At 57.2% G+C, this 17,210-nt stretch overlaps 1 protein-coding gene across 1 annotated transcript; it reads right to left on the bottom strand.

Annotated features, from left to right (window-relative positions):
* Window positions 1–844: 844 nt before the first annotated feature.
* ROBO3 (roundabout guidance receptor 3) lies at window positions 845–15,911 on the bottom strand. Its single transcript, XM_090290762.1, has 28 exons — window positions 15,752–15,911; window positions 12,559–12,885; window positions 12,032–12,189; window positions 11,519–11,639; window positions 11,286–11,424; window positions 10,886–11,013; window positions 10,568–10,692; window positions 9,202–9,373; window positions 8,688–8,887; window positions 8,418–8,499; window positions 7,991–8,150; window positions 7,615–7,781; window positions 7,027–7,148; window positions 6,614–6,839; window positions 6,289–6,410; window positions 5,881–6,052; window positions 5,582–5,767; window positions 4,749–4,772; window positions 4,624–4,666; window positions 4,302–4,441; window positions 3,804–3,998; window positions 3,532–3,670; window positions 3,179–3,391; window positions 2,664–2,803; window positions 2,424–2,534; window positions 2,055–2,216; window positions 1,395–1,609; window positions 845–1,062 (listed from the first exon to the last, which is right to left on the bottom strand). Exons 1-28 carry the CDS (start codon window positions 15,909–15,911, stop codon window positions 1,051–1,053), a joined length of 4,161 nt encoding a protein of 1,386 aa, XP_090146888.1. The 3' UTR covers window positions 845–1,050.
* Window positions 15,912–17,210: the final 1,299 nt, after the last annotated feature.

Here is a 17,210-nt window from a genome sequence, read left to right as displayed (position 1 = left end):
TTAAGCGAAATCTAGAAAAGGAAGGGCTGGGGCATTTTCAGGGTCCGCTGGTCTTAGCAGCTTCTCCTGAGAAGGCATGTCTTGCTTTCAGTGACCCCAGCCCCCTTCCCAAAGACCAGTCCCAGGTGGTTTCTTCAGAAGAGCTCATTCCACAAAAGGTGGAAGCACCTGTTGTGATTGGCAAGTGAACAGCCTCTGCCAAAGCAGCGGACCAGCGACTTTCCCAGGGCCTAAGCCACCGGAAGTTACTGAGAACAGGTCACTCGGCAGAAAAAAAGGTCAAGGGAAGAATCCTCAAGTTGGGGGCATGTGCTGAACGTGACCAGGGCCACAGGAAGACACCTCCAGTGAGGGTCCATTGGAAAGGTGATGATAATGCCCCAAACCCCAGTAGCTCTACTGGAGGCCACTCTATTTTGGAGGCTGAGCAAGGTGGGGCCGGGGGTGAGGGGTGGGGTGGTACTGCCAGGACAACCCCCCTCCAGCCAGGCTGGGCTGCAGGGGTATGACCCAGGAGGAGGGGACTTGGTGTAGCAGATACACATCCTGCCTCTCCAATTGCTTTTCCTTTTATGGGTTTTGCTTTTCTTTTAGCTTCCTGGTAAAATTCCTTTTAAAAACATTCCAACCCTGTTTGCTAGACTGAAGGAGGAAAAGGGATTCCTAAGCACTTAGGTCGCAGTGGCAGGAGAGGTCAGAGGCCGGGCCCGGAGGGCAGGGGCATTGCCCAGGGAGCCAGGGAGGTTGGGAGCCAGGGGTAGAGCAAACAAGAAGGAAGCAGACCTCAGCTCAACAGTGGGTTTTTCCCCACCCCCTGCACAAAACCAGACAAATGGCCCAGGACTCTGATCAGACTCTTTATTGTCTTTTTTACAAATGGGTCTCAGGTAGGAAGAGATGGAAATGGAAGAGCTGTCTCTCTGGCTCCTGAGCCAGTTCTTCAGGGAGCCCCACTGTCACTGCTGGGAGGGAAGAGAGCCCTCTCTGCTCCTCTTCGCACCCCCAGGGACAAGCCTTTCCCCAAGGAACTGCTGATATTCTTATCGAGAGTTATCTTGGTTCCTAGAAGGGGGGGGGGGGAGGGGGCGGGGAGAGAGAGGCTGCTTTGCAAGGCCTGGCCCAGAGCAAAGGGGCCACAGGAGGGGATGTGCCTCTTTTCTCACCAGGCTCTCACCTGATCCACTTCTACGGGAGCCCAGCCTGCCCTACAATGTGTCATTCTGTCTTGACCCTTTGTCACTGTTCTCCAGGATCCCTCCTGCCCCCTCATTCCCTGAGCCCCCTCCTTTCCACCCCTGTCAAGCCCTTCTCACTATCTTCCTCTTCCCAGTCATCCCTCCCTTGGTCCCCCCTCCCTGGCCCCCGCTCTCAGTCTTGCCACCCCTAGCCCCCACCTCTGGGCATTTCCGTCCCGGCCTTTGGCTCTGGCTGCGGCTCCGGCTGCGGCTCCGGCTCCGTCCAGGGCCTCGGGAGCCCCGAGAGCCGCTGGAGCCTCTGGAAGAGTTGCTGCCGGCAGTGGAACAGGTGCTGGTGGCCTGGCCCCGGGACAGGAAGCTTGGTCGGCCATAGGGGAGCCAGGCCTCTTCTGCAGCACAAGAGATAAGGGCAGCTGGGCCCGGGCAGGGGCAGAGCACCAGCACGGGCTCACTGTGTCACCCCAACCTCCATCCCAGCTCTGGGAGAGGAGCTGAGGACAGGCAAAGGGCTCAGGTCATCCTCAGCCCATGGCCTTCACATAGCATGTGTTCAGACACCTGCAGGGAGCTCCGTGCTTGGGAAAGAAGGGACAAAACCCTCATCCCTATTCTTCTCTCACTGGGGCTGCAGTCGGAGAAAGGACGCAACTTGGGAACCTCAGGGGATTTTGCTCAGAGACAGCTGGAGAGACAAGTGTCTGTGGTGTTGATCAAATTCATGGACCCAACTGCAAGTGAGGGGTGAGCTGGGTTGAAATTAGCCCATCTGTACCGTCTGTACTGTACTATCAACCTCCAGTCCTAAAGCCCATCTTCTTACATAGCAGTGGCCCTCCAGCCTGCCCTGGCCCTCCTTACCTTCCAAGACGGGGCCTCGATGGGCCCCCAGGGCCCCCGCCTGCACTGTTCTTCTCTCCCCACTGGGCTCCCGTTCCAAGGAGGACATGCTGCCTGCCGCTCTCAGCCCTAAGGCCCAGCTTGCCTCTTCCTCCGGTGGCGGCAAGGGTGGCGGGGGCAAGTCTGGGGAGAGACCTGTTTCAGCAGAGCCTCCTGCTTCCCCAGTACCAGCCTCTCCCACTCCCATTCCCTGGCACCGGGAGGCTGCGAATGAACAGCCCAAGGTTTGGGCGGCCTGCTCCCCACCTCCAGCCCCCAAGGGCTCACCCTTGGTTTCCGCCCATCTCCACTACTGATGGTCACCATCCCCCGGGCCCATGACCCCCTCACCCCCAGGACTGTGCTCCCGCTTGTAGGGAACAGCCTTAGGTTTCTTCCGAATTTGGGCACGGGCCCCTTGAAGTGGAGAGGTGATCTCCCCTGGCACCTGCCGGGTTCTCCCTGTGGCATCAGGAGACGGGAGAGGGGCAAGTGAGAGAGAAGGTCTGGAAAGGGCTTTGGGGGGGAGGGAAGGGTAAATAAGCTCAGGGTGGGGGTGCAACTGGATGAGCTGAGGTTCTTCAGACTCACCTGGAGTACTGCTGGCTGTGCAGGGGACAGGGCTGGGGCTGAAGTGATGGGAGGCTGCGGGGCCAGCAGGCCTCACCTCGTGACTGCTCAGAGTGGGCTGGGACACACTGAGAGGGGAACTTGGTTCCAGGGGCACCCTCCTGCAATGACATAAGGCCTTAGCATTTGTTCACTCAACAAACACCAAGTGCCTCCTATGTCCCAGGCACTGTGTTAGATACTCAGCCTAATATTCAGGTGAACGACACATAGCCAGCCCCCACTGGGCTCCCAGGCCAGTGGAACATGAGGAAGCCATGTCTCTGAAATGCTCCAGGAGCTGGCAAAGTCACCCCAATGGAGAAACAGTCTGAAGGGAGGGAGAGACCCTGTTAGCCTCCGGGTTGCTGCCCATATCATGCTTCTCCCTCACACAGCCCCGAGGCCTCTGCAGCCCAGATCCATCCATCCATCCATCCACTGAATAGATATGTACTGAGGGCCTATAACGTGCAAGGCACTATGCGCCTCCCTACCTGGGCGTCTGGTGGAGATGGGGAATGTCAGGGAGGGTCTGGGGAGGGTCAGGAGGTGAGGGGGTGAGAGTGGCTGTGGACTGCTGTCCATAGGAAGGTGTGGGAGAGGGGGTCTCCCCTCGGGACGCAGGGACCAAGCACCCTCCACTGGAGCTGGGCTCTGCCAGGTGGGTCCTCTCAGGCACCGGCGGGCACCACTCTCCTGGCTCCAAGCTGGGGAAAAGAGGCAGGAGGGTGGGGATGGCCTTGCTGTCCCCACTGCCCTTCTTCCTCTCCCAGCCCTCGGCCCTCCCCTGCAGGTGGCCCTGGGCTGGTCCCATGCGTAGGGCACCTGCAGCAAGATGCATCCTTACCTGCCCTCGAGTTCCACCTCAGGTCCCTCAAGGCCACTCAGTTCACAGGAAGGAGGGGGTGGTGGCAAGGCTTCTGGCCAGCTGAGGGAAGGCATCTGCACAGGCTTCCCCAGGAGCTTCCCTTTGCCTCCCCTGGGTCCTAAGGAGAGAGTGGGGAGGGGGGGGTCACACCAAGATATGGGCAGGAAGGAGGCTGAGATGAGATGTGTCTGAAGGAAGTGCTGGGCTAGGTCCCAGGGGGAAGCCTGGGGTGTGAGGAAATGGGGTCATACCACTGTCTCCCTGGCTCCATTCTGGGGGAGCATACGGGCTCCAGGTGCCCAGGTCCCCTGAGGAGTCCAGGGGGAAGCCCCCATGGAAGGTCTGCAGCTCCTCCCCCGCCGGGTCAATGGTGCTATAGACAGGGCCCTCCGGGGAGGCAGCAGTGCCCCGGGCCGTCTGAGCCAGGTAGAGGGAGATCCCAGCTTCTGAGGAAGAGAAAGAGGGAGGCTGGGGGAGGACATGGGGGCAGACACAGAAAGACAGGGCAACAGGAGAATGGAGGGCAACAGGAAGTCCCAGCAGATCGCTTCTTCCCCTACACCAAACCTTACTTCCCAAACTGGGGTGCAGGTGAGGCAGGGGGGGTCAGTCCCCCAACTCACATCCTCCGGGGGGCTAACCAGCCTCAGAACACTAGGGCTCCTCAGCTCCCACCAGTGTGCCCCAGCAGGTTGAGAGGAGACAAGGGGGCTGGGGCCAGGTGGGCCCTCGAGGGAATTAGAACTCACCATTGTAATATCTGTCGTCTGGGTCAGGATTGCTGGGGCGGCAGCTTCCCCTGGGTTCCTGCGCTGAGGGGCTTTGAGATGGGCAGGGCCAGGAGTCTCCCAGCCAAGGGTAGTGATCAGGGCCAAGGCCCACGGGTGGCCTGAGGGAGAGCATGTGAATGTTGGGGTGGAGGCCAGGGAGAGGAGAGGAGGCGGGGAGGGTAGGGGCCCTAGGACAGTGGGGGTGGGGGTGTCTGGGATGGGAGCCATCAGCAGAGGAACAGTGAGCCCTGGAGAGGAAGGCAGAGGGGACTTTCCCTGGGAGAGGAGCTGAGAGAATTACCTGGAACTGGCTCCCGAGAGGCCCTCTGAGTGTGGGAAGGACACTGGGGAGGAGGAGGGGAGACTGGGTGATTTAAGAGCCCGCACAGGGGTCTGCGTCCCACAGGGCAGTCAGTGGTGGCTTACCTGCAGGTGTGTAGGCGAAGGAGGCTTCCGGAAAGGATCCCATGGGAGGAAGAAGAGGGGAAATGGGAAAGAGGTCAGAAATAGCCACACCTTGCCCACTCCTTGGCCTCATCCCAATTCTACCACCCAGGCTGCACCCTGGACCAATTTCATCAGAATTCCTAGGAATGAGAGGGACTCAGGTATCAGTACTTTTTTTTTAAAGTTCCCCAAGTGATTCCCATGTGTAGCCAAGATTGGGAGCCACTGACCCAGGTGCTCTCAGATCTCTCAAGACTCGCCCCTTAGCTGGGAGCAGAAGAGCTCAGTCTCCACCTTGCAACGGATGGCTCTTCCACCTAGACCCCCGACTGGCCATTTATTGCCTGGGCTGCTGGCCACACCCCTCCTACTAGGCCCGCCCTGATGAGCGTGTTTCTTCTCCAGACTGACCCCCATTTACTGACACTGACTGCCTAGGTAAGTGGTCTGGGGAGAGTGTGGGCATCTCATTTCTATGTTTATGGGTATCGCTGGTCGTGGTAAGATTGGGACTTAGGTAAGATTCCCCTTGGGACATCCTTGGCGTGTATTAGTTTCTATCTAGAGGTTTAAGCCCAGTGCCAGAATCTGGAGATCTCGGTTCTTCTGTCCATGGCTTTTCATTCATTGTGACTAAGAAGCTTTCTAATAAATCCTTACCAGACTTCACCAAAAAAAGAGGGGGGCGTGTTAAGGGCAAGTCTTACCCCTCCCCAAGACTCAGATCCCGCCCCCTCCGAGCCCCACTCTTCCCACTCTGTTCTGAAGGCTCCTGGATCCGAGGTGCGTGCCCTGCCCCGGCCCGCTCTCACCTGTGTAATGGCTGAGCTCCTTGCGCTGCCTGCGGCGCCGACAGAGGGCGCCACCGAGCCCGAGGATCAGCGCCCCGCAGGCCGCGCCACCGCCCGCCAGAAAGGCCGGCTTCCGCAGCAACTTTGCCAGCCGCTCCGCTAGCCCCTGGCCCGCCACGAGCGCGGGCTCCAGTTCCGGTGGGGTCGCTGTGGGGGTCAGAGCCATGAGCGGAGTAGGGGCCTGGAAACCCAGGAGCCATTCCGGGACCCCTTTAACTTCCCAGCCCCGCGCGCCCACTACCCGCCACCTCCAGACTCACGCAGCTGCACAGACACCGGGGCACTGGCCACACCAAGGCCAGCACTGGTGGCCGCTGCGACCTGGGTCCGGTAGGGGACACCTGGCAGCAGTCCCTGGAGCACCGCAGAGCGCGCCCAACCTGCCGCAGACCGATTGAGGTGGAAGCGGCTCTCGTTCCCCAGGCACCAGATCTGGGGGGGCCGAGACCCAGGGTGAGAGTCAGAAATGGGATTCTGGCCTCACGTGGAAACGACGCTCCGAATGGCCCGGGGCATAGCCAAGCATGACTCAGCCCAGAGAGAACACCGAAACCTCTCTCCTCTCCCTGAACCTCAGCCTCAGCCGCAAAGCCAGCACTAGATCCCCTCCTAACCCTGGCTCTGGGTCCTCCTCTCCCTCCCACCCAGTCCGTTCGCACACCCTGTACCTGGTATTCCTTGATGACCCCGTTTTGCTGGGAGGGGAGCGGAGGTTCCCAGGACACAGTGATACTGTTGTTGCCTGCACCCCCCAAGGCGACTGCCACTCCCTGGGGGGGACCACTGGGGGCTGCGCAGGATGGAACGTCGTGAGGACAACATCAGTGCAAGCTGCCCCTCAGGCCCCAACCTCCCCTCTCCCAGCTCTAACATCTTAGGGAACTAAGGCACCCCTTTCCCACCCAGGCGCCTTGCTCTCCCCCTGCAAACTCACAGCCTCCCGCACCCCCATTCCCCCTTGTAGGTCAGCGACTCGGTGCCCCATCCCCTTACCCTCCTCAGGAATGCTCCCAGTCACCAAGAGACTGTCAGCCCCCAGCCCCTCCTGGCCTCGGGCTTGCACCTTGATCTGAATTCGGGTCCCTGGGGGGAGTCCTCTTAGCACAGTACTTTGCTGGTTTGGAGACTGTAGGTCCAGCACTGTCCAGCTTCCCCCATCAGGACCTGCTACCTTCCAAGACACCCGGAAACCTTGCACCAGCTGGACTGGGCCACCCACCTGTAGGAGATAAGAGGAAGCGTGTGCAGAGAGCCTAGGGCCACCTGAGTCCTCCAGGTCCAGCCCCTCCTTCATTTACCCAGCTTCCCAAGCCACTCACTTCCCACACTCCTGTACCCATTCTTGTAGGCCCCTACGTCCCCCCACATTATGTGTGCCCTTCACCTCATCCCTACACCACACTCACAGTCCAGGACACCTGCAGGGTCCGGGGCCCAAGCACTCTAGGCTCCTGCATACGCACAGCCACTTCAGCCAGTCCCAGCTGGCCGCTCCATGTGTCCTCCACTGGCCTGGATGGGCTGCTGTCTATTGACCAGAGAGCCCGCTCAGCAGGGGCCAGCAGGGGCCAGCAGCGGCAGGGAGTCAGGACTGACAGTGTGCTATGTCCTGCCTCTGCCCTGCCCCACAGACTACACTACGTAGTGCTCCAGAGCACCCCCCAGGGTCAAGAGGGGCTGGTGGGGGGAAAGTCCTGATAATCTACATACGCTGTGGGTAAGGGACTCAGAAGTGAGGAGCTACCAAGGCAGCTGAATCACCCCCTTCTACTGACTCCCCCCCCCCCTTTTCTCTTCCCCTCCTTCTTTTTCTTCCCCTTCCTCCTCTCCTTGCCCCCCCCTTCCTCCTCCTCCTTCTTCTTCCCTTGTTCCCTCCTTGCAGGCCAGACACTAGTCGGCACAGCGGGACAGAGCCGCCACAGTGCCATGGTTTATGGGAGGGGTGCTATGCAGTGTTACCTGTCATACCCATGAGCCAGGGACCCTGACCTTACCCTGGGTGCGGATAGGCTCAGAGACGGGGCTGGGCTCGCTGAGGCCCCAGGCTCCCACGGCTCGCACCAGGAACAAGTAGATGGTATTAGACTGCAAACCGCTGATGGTGTGTGTCTCCAGCTGCACACCGTCTGCAACTGTCCGCCATGTGTTGCCAGTGGCTTGGCTGTGACAGAAATGAAGTGACAGAGTTGTCTGAGCCCAGGACCCTACACCTGCCTACTCCATCTCATCCATTCTCTATGCCCCCCCCCACTGCCTCCTCACCCTGGGAGAGGAAACTAGCACACCTCTCCCCACAATAGCAAAGACCCTAAAAACATAGGCACCCCTCCTTTTCATTTCCCAGATTTGCACTCCAAACTTTCTCTTTACCTGAAGGCCTCTATCACGTAAGAGGTAACTGTGGCCCCAGCCTGTGAGTTGGGCTTCCAGGTCAGGGTAATGCTATTCTTGGTGACCTCGGTGACCACTGGCTGAGAGGGAGGCCCCAGAGGGGGTTCTGTAGGTGGGTCTGGTAATTCTCCCCCGTCTTCTGCAGTGAGGAGATAATATTTAAGTAGAAGAATAGGAAAAGGAGATAACCAGCCTTCTTCCCAGAGGAGCTATGGAGCTGTGACAGTGGTGACGGTGGAGAGAGAGACATAGTGCTCTAACCCCTACTCACATCCACCTCCCAAGGACACAACTTTGTCTTCCTCCTCCCACTACCAGGGCCATGTCATGGGGAAGATAAACTCGGTCCTCTTTGAAGAGTCTTTGGAGAAGGTGCTAGCCAAGGAGGGCACAGAGGAAAACTCACCCCGCCTCCTAAGCCAGGCACTCCAAGTGGCCTCCCCTGTGGAACTCCTGGCCACACAGCTGTAGAAGCCCATGTTCACCTCCTGTAGGAGAGGGGAGAGGACTGGCAAACTGGGCGTGGAACAGGGTAGGGTGTGCGGGTGGAGGTGGGTGCTAAGGAGGAGGGGGAGGTGGTCTGAGAGAGCAGAGGGGTGGAATGGAGTTCGAGTCCCAGCAGGTACTTACTGGAGTTGGGCATTCTCAGTTACTTGGGCCCCAGGGTGAGACTCACCTGCACATTGGCGATATACAGGGTACCGTTGGCCATCCGCTGGGAGTCATCCCCCTGCAGCCACTGCCCGTCCTTCTTCCATTGGACACTAGGTTGAGGGTTCCCGGCCACTCTGCATGGCAGCCACACAGAGGAGCCAAGTGCCAGGGTCTGATTCGCTGGTCCCTGGAGGATGATGGGAGGCAGCCCATCCATCGAGGCTGAGAGAGGAAGAGCTTGGGTACCTCAGAGGGGGGTTCTAGTTTCTGGCAACCAGCCCCTTGCCCTCCTTCTCAGCTCCTTCACATATCTCCCTCCCCCAGAGATTTGGTCCCCATAACCAGCTGCAGTCTCTGCCTGGGGCCAGTCAGCTATTAGTGGCTTCTGTGCCCAATTTTCAAACTTCCAGGACATGTCTCAGGAGCTCACCCTTCCCCTTGCAGACATATTGTAGAAAATCCAAGAAAAGCAGATCTCTTTAAGCCATCATTTCCTTCCAGGCCATGGGTCCCGTCTTAGCTCCATACACACATACCTTCTTTTATCTTTAACTGGGCCTTGGCTAGGACGCTGCCAGCCACGCTGACAGCCTGGCACACATAGTAGCCAGCATCCCCACTCTGCACGCCAGTAATGGTGAGCTGGCCTCTGGGAGAGACTGAGAAGCGCCCTGTGGGCTGAAGGGACTGACTGGGGAAAAGCAGGACCTGGGGACAGAGCAAGGAACCAACGTAGGGAATGAGCAGGCAGCTGGCAGGGTGAGCTCCCCATTCCCATCAACACCCAAATCCACAACATTCCTAAGGTTCTAATTCATACTCTGTCCCCAGCCAATTCTGTGAACTTGAGCAAACTAGTTAAACCTATTCACAAAAAAGAGCGATTTTTATTAGATGATCTTGGGATGCACTTCCCAGCTCTGTGCAAGCTATTTAAACTTCCTGAGCCCCAGTTTCCCCAAATATGACTCTTAGAGGATAGTTATGAATACTACATGAAATAATCACATGAAATCTTTTAACACATTTGTGATAAGTGTTCAATGCTTTTCCCTTCTTTCTGGCTCTAACATCTTACATTAGCTACATACATGGAAGGTAGTGAGTAGGTTTGGGTCTCAGGGTAAATGGCACCAGGCTGAGCCCCTGACTGATACCCATTCCCACCTTCTACTACCATCAGCATTTTTATTCTTTTTTTCAGAATATAACGAAAATGCAGCAGACTCGGATGCTAGAGAAGATGTTGGGAAAATTGTGGCTGTGGATTTGGAATGAGGTAATAGGTGGCCTGGTTTCCCAGAGGGGTGGGGTTAATCCAATTTATCTTATTATATTGATCTTATTTTTAGTAGCAAAATTCCCACCCTTCCCTTACAGGAAGTTACTTATGTTGAAACTTCAGTTAACATTCATTCCAGTTGTATATTCTGGGATTTGTTTGCGAACACTGAACAGGAATGCTGTGAGCGCCCCCTGGTGGACGATTCTAATAAATAGAAGAGCAAGTCGTGTTCTACCCTGAGCAGCTTTGGCGCAGTACTTGCTACTTGCTTTCCAGAGCAGTGTGTTAAAGCCCAGGCCCCAGGGGCCTGGGGAAGGAGGGATCTAGTTGGATTTGCTGCATGCTCCGGACAGCCTTGACCCTAGGAGAAAGATTCCAAGGGATACTATACAGAATTGTTCCTTAGCCCCTAAATATCATTTATTTTAAAAGTGTTGGATATGTTCCAGACCTTTTTATATTTGTACTCTTATTTAATCCTCCTAAGTAACCTGCAAGTGTTCCTGGGAGGACCAAAGGTAAAGCAGAACCCCGAGAGAAGTTTGCAGGACATAGAAAGGGGCAAGCTAAGACCCAGAGGAGAAGCTGGTGGGAAGGCCCCTGGGGCTGACACCTACTTGACTTCCCTCCTTCTGCCAGAAGATGGCAGGTGGGGGGTTTCCTTTGGTCTCGCATTGAAAAGTCACACTCTCTCCAGTAGCTGCCATCTGGTCCTGGGGCTGGGTCACCAGTTGAGGTGGGACTGGCAAAGGGATGGAAGAAAAAGGAACAAGGAATCAGATATTTATCCACCTCTTGCTCAAGCCTGTTTAGCTGTCTCCTCTCTCCCCTACAAGTCACGCTTGTCCTTTCTCCCTCATTTTCTGCTTCAGTGCACCTTCCTTCCACCTTCCCTCACTTCCCCCTTGCTGCAGGCAGTCCCAGGCAGGCCTCACCATGAACACTGAGGGAGCCAGACGCTTCCACTCGGCCCACACTGTTCTCCGCCACACAGGTGTATGTCCCCTCATCTTCAGCACTCACACGCCCGATCCAAAGGCTGTGGTCGCTCCGGATCTCATACCTGCTCCACTCCCCACCCCCAGGCTGGGTTGGCCATAGCTAGAGACCCCTTCTGTCTCTCTCAGGACAGACACCAGGGCAGGGTACATAGAGGCAGGCCTCAACAGGGACAGACGCTCTATGAATGGAGCTGGGGACTGGATAGGGCAGGGCCATAGGCTCTGTGAACAGACTTCTCTGTGTGAGGAGGTATCTGCCTCCTCGTTTTCTAGGGCAGAGGACACTCTGGAGCTGGTTGGGCCTCCTCACAGGCAGGAGGAAGGGGATTCTCACCTGCCTGCAGGCAGTTCTCCATCTTCCTTGCGCCAGTGTAGATGAGGTGGGGGATCCCCCTGCACCTCACATGGGAAGTCCACAGAGGCATTAGCCAGGACCACCTGATTTACTGGCCTCCGCTGGAACGAGGGACGCTCTGTGGAGTGGGAGTCAGTGAGCAGTTAGGGGTCTACACAGCTGCATAGTCCCCAGGCCCAGGCCCCCATAACTCCAAAGCTCCATGTGCCTACCCAGCACCATGAGTTCAGCTGCCGCGCTCTCCCGTTCTCCTGCCATGTTGGAGGCCACACACACATACATCCCTGCATCACTCTTGTATGTGTGTGACATCATAAGCTTCCCTCCACGGATCTGCAGAGTAATAACAGTAACTTGGTTCCTTTAGAGCCATCGAAGTATATTCAGTCATTTGATTTTCACAACAAACTCTTGAAGAAAACCAGTAAAGTAGACCCATTTAGATAGGGAATCCTTGTTTTGCCCAAGGCAGGGGGCTCAGGTCTGTCTTTTCTGCCACGGGTCCCTGGGGCATCATGCTCCTGGCCATCTTATACCAAATTTATCCTACCCATTCTCACTTGTCCCTCACTCAACAGCTCACCCTCAGCCTCCAGTCAGCTAATACCCTGATCTCAAAGCTTCCTGCCTTCCCAGACCCTTAGATTCAGGCTATCCTCGTTGGAAGACGTGCTAGTCCCCTAGCACCCGGCCCCGCCCCTCATTACTCCTGGCTTCGGCCTCACCGTGATCCTTCCCTCCTCCTCCTTGACTGGGGCTCTGCCCTTCTTCCAGGATACCGAGGGCTCCGGGTGGCCACGTGGGGGCACGCATTCCATTACAGCTGGCTCCCCCACTGCCACCACCACGTTCCCAGGAGACTGCCGGAAATCGTCGCGGAGGACTGGAGAGAGAAAGAGAGAGGGAGGGAGAGAGAATACAGGGGTGAGCAAAAGCAGGTTTACAGTTGTTCATATAGAAAAAGACATGTAGGTTATTACTACAATAACTTCATTAACTCAAAAGAAGGTCCCAAAGCAGCTGTAAGCCTACTTTTGCCTACCCCTGTATATGACGACAACCGTCCTCCCCATCTCCCGCCGTCACTGGTGCGAAAACACCAGGCCCAGGTGTGGGCGTTAGAAACCAAAATCAGGGGCCCGAAGGAAGATGTTGAATCGTCTGAGATGGGGCCAGTTCTGGACGGGGTTGCCCCGCACCGTTCTGCGGGTCCCCAGGCTCTACAGTAACCAGCTGATGACCGGGCATTCACCTGCCACTTCCAGCGAGGCATTCCTGCTGGCTGCCGCCCCCAGGTAGTTGCGCGCGACACAAGTGTAGACACCCTCGTCCGGCCGCGCGCGGCGCCCATGCACGATGCGCGGGAAGAAGAGGGCACCGCTGGGCAACAGCAGGCGGTGCGCGCGCGGGTCTTCGCGTGCAGTAGCCACGCGCGCCCCGTTTTTGTACCACTCAATGTTGGGCCGGGGCCGGCCCTCCGCACGGCAGGGCAGCGTGGCCGGTTCGCCTCGCGACACCAACAGATCTGGCGGCTGCTCCACGATGCGCGGCATCGCGTCCTCTGGCCCGACCCTTGATCCTGGGTGGATGGGAGGGACACAGCATTCAGACCAGGAAGTTGGGGAAAGATGGAGGCTCCATCTGTCACTGCTGCCCACTCCTCTCTGTAGGGTCCGGAATCTCTTTCTAGAAAGACGCCCCACATTCTTGGGCTCAAACGGAGGTGCCTACAGACAGGCAGATAAGCCAAGGAATCCGGACGCCTGTCTCCTCTCCAGCCAGGTCTAGTGGGGCGTGAAGGGCCACCCGCTCCTCTAGCCTCACTGGTTCACAGATGTCTTTGCTCCATAACTGGAGCACCAAGGCCAACACCGGGTTCTGCTCCTGAGAGCGGTCCAGGCAGCGATATGGAGAATGTAGCCAGGCCTGGGGTCCCCCAGGACAGGGAAGGGATGAGTGATGCGCTGGGTCTGGGAGCCTATGAACCGGCACAGTGCCCTTCTGCTGACACCCAGACAATCATATTTCAGGGTCCTTGAAGTTACAGGAATTGAACCAATGCAAATAGTAGTGGAAATGTGAGTAACACTCTTCTGAGAGGGCACAGGTTGGTGTAGCCAAGAGAGGTTAAGAACCATTGAGAAAGGAATTCCTGCCCTGTCCTGGTTCTCTCTGATCCGTTCACCGCATATTCTGTTCCTGCCACAGACTTCTGCTCCCTTGCCTTCTGCAGTGATTTGGGATCCAGGAGCCTGGAACCCTTCCTGCTCAGATACCCAGCTTCATCGAAAGTGGCTTTGTGACCCCTGGCGGCCAGTAGGCGCCGCTGCGCCTTGCGGAATCTGTCCTTCACTAACCGAGGTCTAACAGACTTCTGTTCTCCACCTCCCCACCCACACTCCGCTTCTTCCACTCTGTTCTAGAATCTTCTGTCGTCCACTCTGTTTTAGAATCTTCTGGAACCTCTGCTCTCAGCTTCGGTGTGGGATTGGGTTTCCTTCCCGCTCCTACTTCTAGAAGTTTCGTTAGAGAGGAATCTGGACGGGTTGCCTGTGTCGGAGCTGCTCAGGGGGGAGTGTATTTAACGAGTCAGGGACAAGAAGATCGGTTTCCCTCCCACTTAGGGAAGAGAGTAATTTTCTCGATTTCCCTTCTAGAGGGAAACTTCTGATTCCCAACCAATTCCCCTCCATCCCAGCCCAGGCCCCGTTTAGGTAAACCCCATGGTGAGCAGCACTGAAATAGTTAACCATCCAGGGGTTGGCTGGAAGCGACTAGGAAGGGAATCTCAAACATCCACACTAACTACTGTAAGAACTTGGGCAAATTATTGAACTTCCCTGAGTCTCAGCTTCTTTATCTGTACTATAAGAGTAGCGACAATGTTGTCATAAGACCATAATGTATGCAAAGCACTTGGGGTGGGAGAAGCTCAATAAATATCACAGTTCTAAGATTTCTTAAGGGTTCTTCCTTCCAGCCCACCTGACCTTATCTTGGCTCCTACAGTCTCTCCCTGAATCAGATTCTACGAGGCCCCAATATTTCCCTCTGCCGTTCACACAGCCATTGTGCATAATGTATGAAATAGATCTGTTTTTGTCAAGCTTTGTGCTGCTTTTGTGACCATTGGGGTGCTATCCAGCCTCTCTGAATTTGTTTCCTCCGCCACGAATGTGACCATCAATTCCTTCCATACAAACCTCACTGAGAGTGCAGAGTGAAAATGCTCTGTATGAGCGGTAGGTGAGCAAAGGCGTGTGAGGCGTCTGGGAAAAGCACTCTGTGCTTAACTTCCTGGGAACCTGGGAGGTCAGGAGATTGGAGAATGCCAGCTCATTCCCCATCTTCCTGCCCGCTCCCTCAGTGCACAGCGCACCTTGCTGGTGGGTTCTGTCCCCCTAATTCCTGTAGACACATCTGCAGGCTCCCTTTCTCTGGAATTTCTTCCCTGTCATTCTAGGTCTCAGGAGAGGCTTCAGCAAAAGCTAATGAATAGCTAACAGCCATGCTAATGGGGCTCTGGGGCTTCTCCCCAGCACCTGGAGTACACACACACACACACACACACACACACACACACGCGCGCGCGCGCGCGCGCGCGCTCAGCCCAGGTCTCCTTTCTCACTGCCTTCAGGTCTCCAGCACTGCGCTCGCCCTAGGTTCAAGTTGGAGGCGGCCAGGCTGGGAAAGAACCGGAGGGGACCAGGGCCAGGGTGCCAGGGAACGCGGGAGTTCCCGACACAGCCGGCGGGGGGCGAGCTCAGACCTCTCCCCGGCTCCTGTGGAGCGGGAGGAGCGCGCAGTCTCAGCCATTTATTAATTACCGTAATTAGCGTTGACGACCCGGCCGCCGGCGCTGCCTGCCCACTGCCGCTCTGCGGGGTGGGCCGGCTGCGAGTTTTCCTCTGAGGGACAAGCTCCTAAGTTTCTGGAAATGGTCGCCGCCTGTGTCAAGCTATCTTAGCAAACACATCCAACATTTTGGCTTCCGCAGCCTCGTCCTAAGTTAATTCTTGGCAAACTTCGATTCCCAGAGGAAAACCTTGCTACCTGGGTGGGTCACGAAGGGGCTCAGCTCGGCCCAGACCCACCGGCGACAGCGGCCCTCCGATGCCCTCCCTGCAGAGGGTCCCGGCCCCTCCTAGCTCGAACTTGCCCTCCGCAAGCCGCGGTCTCCTCGCCTGGGATAGCCTGGGGTCGGCTGGGGAGGCGGGGAGGGATGGACTCAGCAGCCATCTCCTCCCAAACCCTCGCCCTCCGCCGGTTCCCCCACTCAGGTGCTCAAAGCCCCAAATTATTTCTTGGTCCCCAGCCCCCGGGAAGGCGCTGGGAGGCGGCCCTCAGCCCCGACATGGGGCTGGAGCTCTTGGTCTCCCCCTCCACGCCGCCCTCCCACCTTACCCCATTCGGGATCTGACACCCCCCACAGGGCAGGGGCTTACCATTGAGAGGAAATTCTCCCGGGACCAGCAAGCTGTGGTTGAGCGCTGCCCCCGACGAGTTGAAGCCGAAAAGAAGGTCGCTGGAGTTGGACATGTCCCCGGCCAGGGAGTCTGCGAACAAGTTCATCTGCAGCAGTGTTTTGAGCAGGTAGCGCAGCATCGCGTGACCGTGCCGGGACCGGGACTGGGGGCTCGGGGCCCAGCCCCTGGGTCTGAGACCCGTGGGCCGGGAGCCGCTGCGCTGTGCCGCAGCCACGGTGCCGCTGTCCCGCCGGCCTGCTCCGGGTGCCTCCGCGTGCCTCCGCGTGCCTCCTCCTTTCCTCGGCCTTCTCTCCACTCCTCAGTGCCCCGGTCCCCCGGGAGCTGGGCGGCGGAAAGCAGGTGCCACGCCGATCACAGCGTAATTAAGGGATTAATCCGACACCCGACACCCTCCCAGCCCCTCCCTACGGCCACTAGCAAGGCCTGAGACTGGAGGAGTTTAGCGGGAGTTGGAGTCCCCGCCCCGAGCCCCCAGTCAGGTTCTGGACACCGCAGGAGTTTCCCTCCTTGCGTAAAGAACTCGAGCTGAGGAAGGAGGCGCTGTCGGGCTCTCTCCTGCCTGACTTCGGGGACAGAAATCCTTCATTTCTTTTCCCGGCCCTTAGGGATACTGAGGCAAAGCTTAAGACCGCCCCTCTAGCTCCCAAAACCCTGGCTTCCATTTCGGACAAGGTCCCGAGATTTCTCCGCGGAAACGCGGGAGACCGGGTGGTTTGGGGCGGGAGTTAGGAGCGAGTGGAGAACAATTCCACGTGCGTCACCCCTTGGTTTACAGTTGCTCGGTTTGCAACCGAGAGGCCAGGAGATGAGGTGGGGCGTCTTGACCCTAATCTAGTAGCTTCCGGAGGAGACTCCGAACAGGGATAAAGTGCAGGGAGAAAGCCCAGGGACACCCAGGCATCTCTCATGGATTTGCACACTTTTGCAGTATCCTCCCATGACATGTTTTATTAAATTGTTTCACCTTTTTGAGTAGACTGCAGGGGAGACAGAAATGCAGGACAAAGACAGAGCAGTATTATTTCTTTAAAGGCAAGTGCAAGGAAGAGATGGGGTTGATGCAAATCTCGTGCAGATCTGTTCAAACCTGGTAACATGTTCTGGGGAGCGGGGGGAGGGGGGACATGACCTAGTCCCAGATTGCTTCAGACTTCTCTGGAGTTCTTAATACCTGCCTATCTCCCCACCCACCCCCGCCCTACCCCACCTCACCCCACCCCCACTTTCCTGGACTAGAATGGCCTTGGGGTATCAGGGGAAGAGAGAGGAGTCTTCTTATCTGGGATAAGGCCCTTCTGATGGGTAAGCTTCTGGTTTCGGTTCAGCCCTCAGGCTCTGTGTGACAGGACCACCTGGGGGCGCGGGCCTACTTCTGACTGGGGGCGGGGGGCAGGCTAACAGGTCTAGATCCAGTGGA

The sequence above is a fragment of the Furipterus horrens genome, unplaced genomic scaffold (genome assembly GCF_987537825.1).
Source record: "Furipterus horrens unplaced genomic scaffold, mFurHor1.1.pri manual_scaffold_11, whole genome shotgun sequence".
Taxonomy (NCBI): domain Eukaryota; kingdom Metazoa; phylum Chordata; class Mammalia; order Chiroptera; family Furipteridae; genus Furipterus; species Furipterus horrens.
Note: the sequence above shows the minus strand (reverse complement) of the source record. Positions and strands in the feature narration are given on the sequence as shown.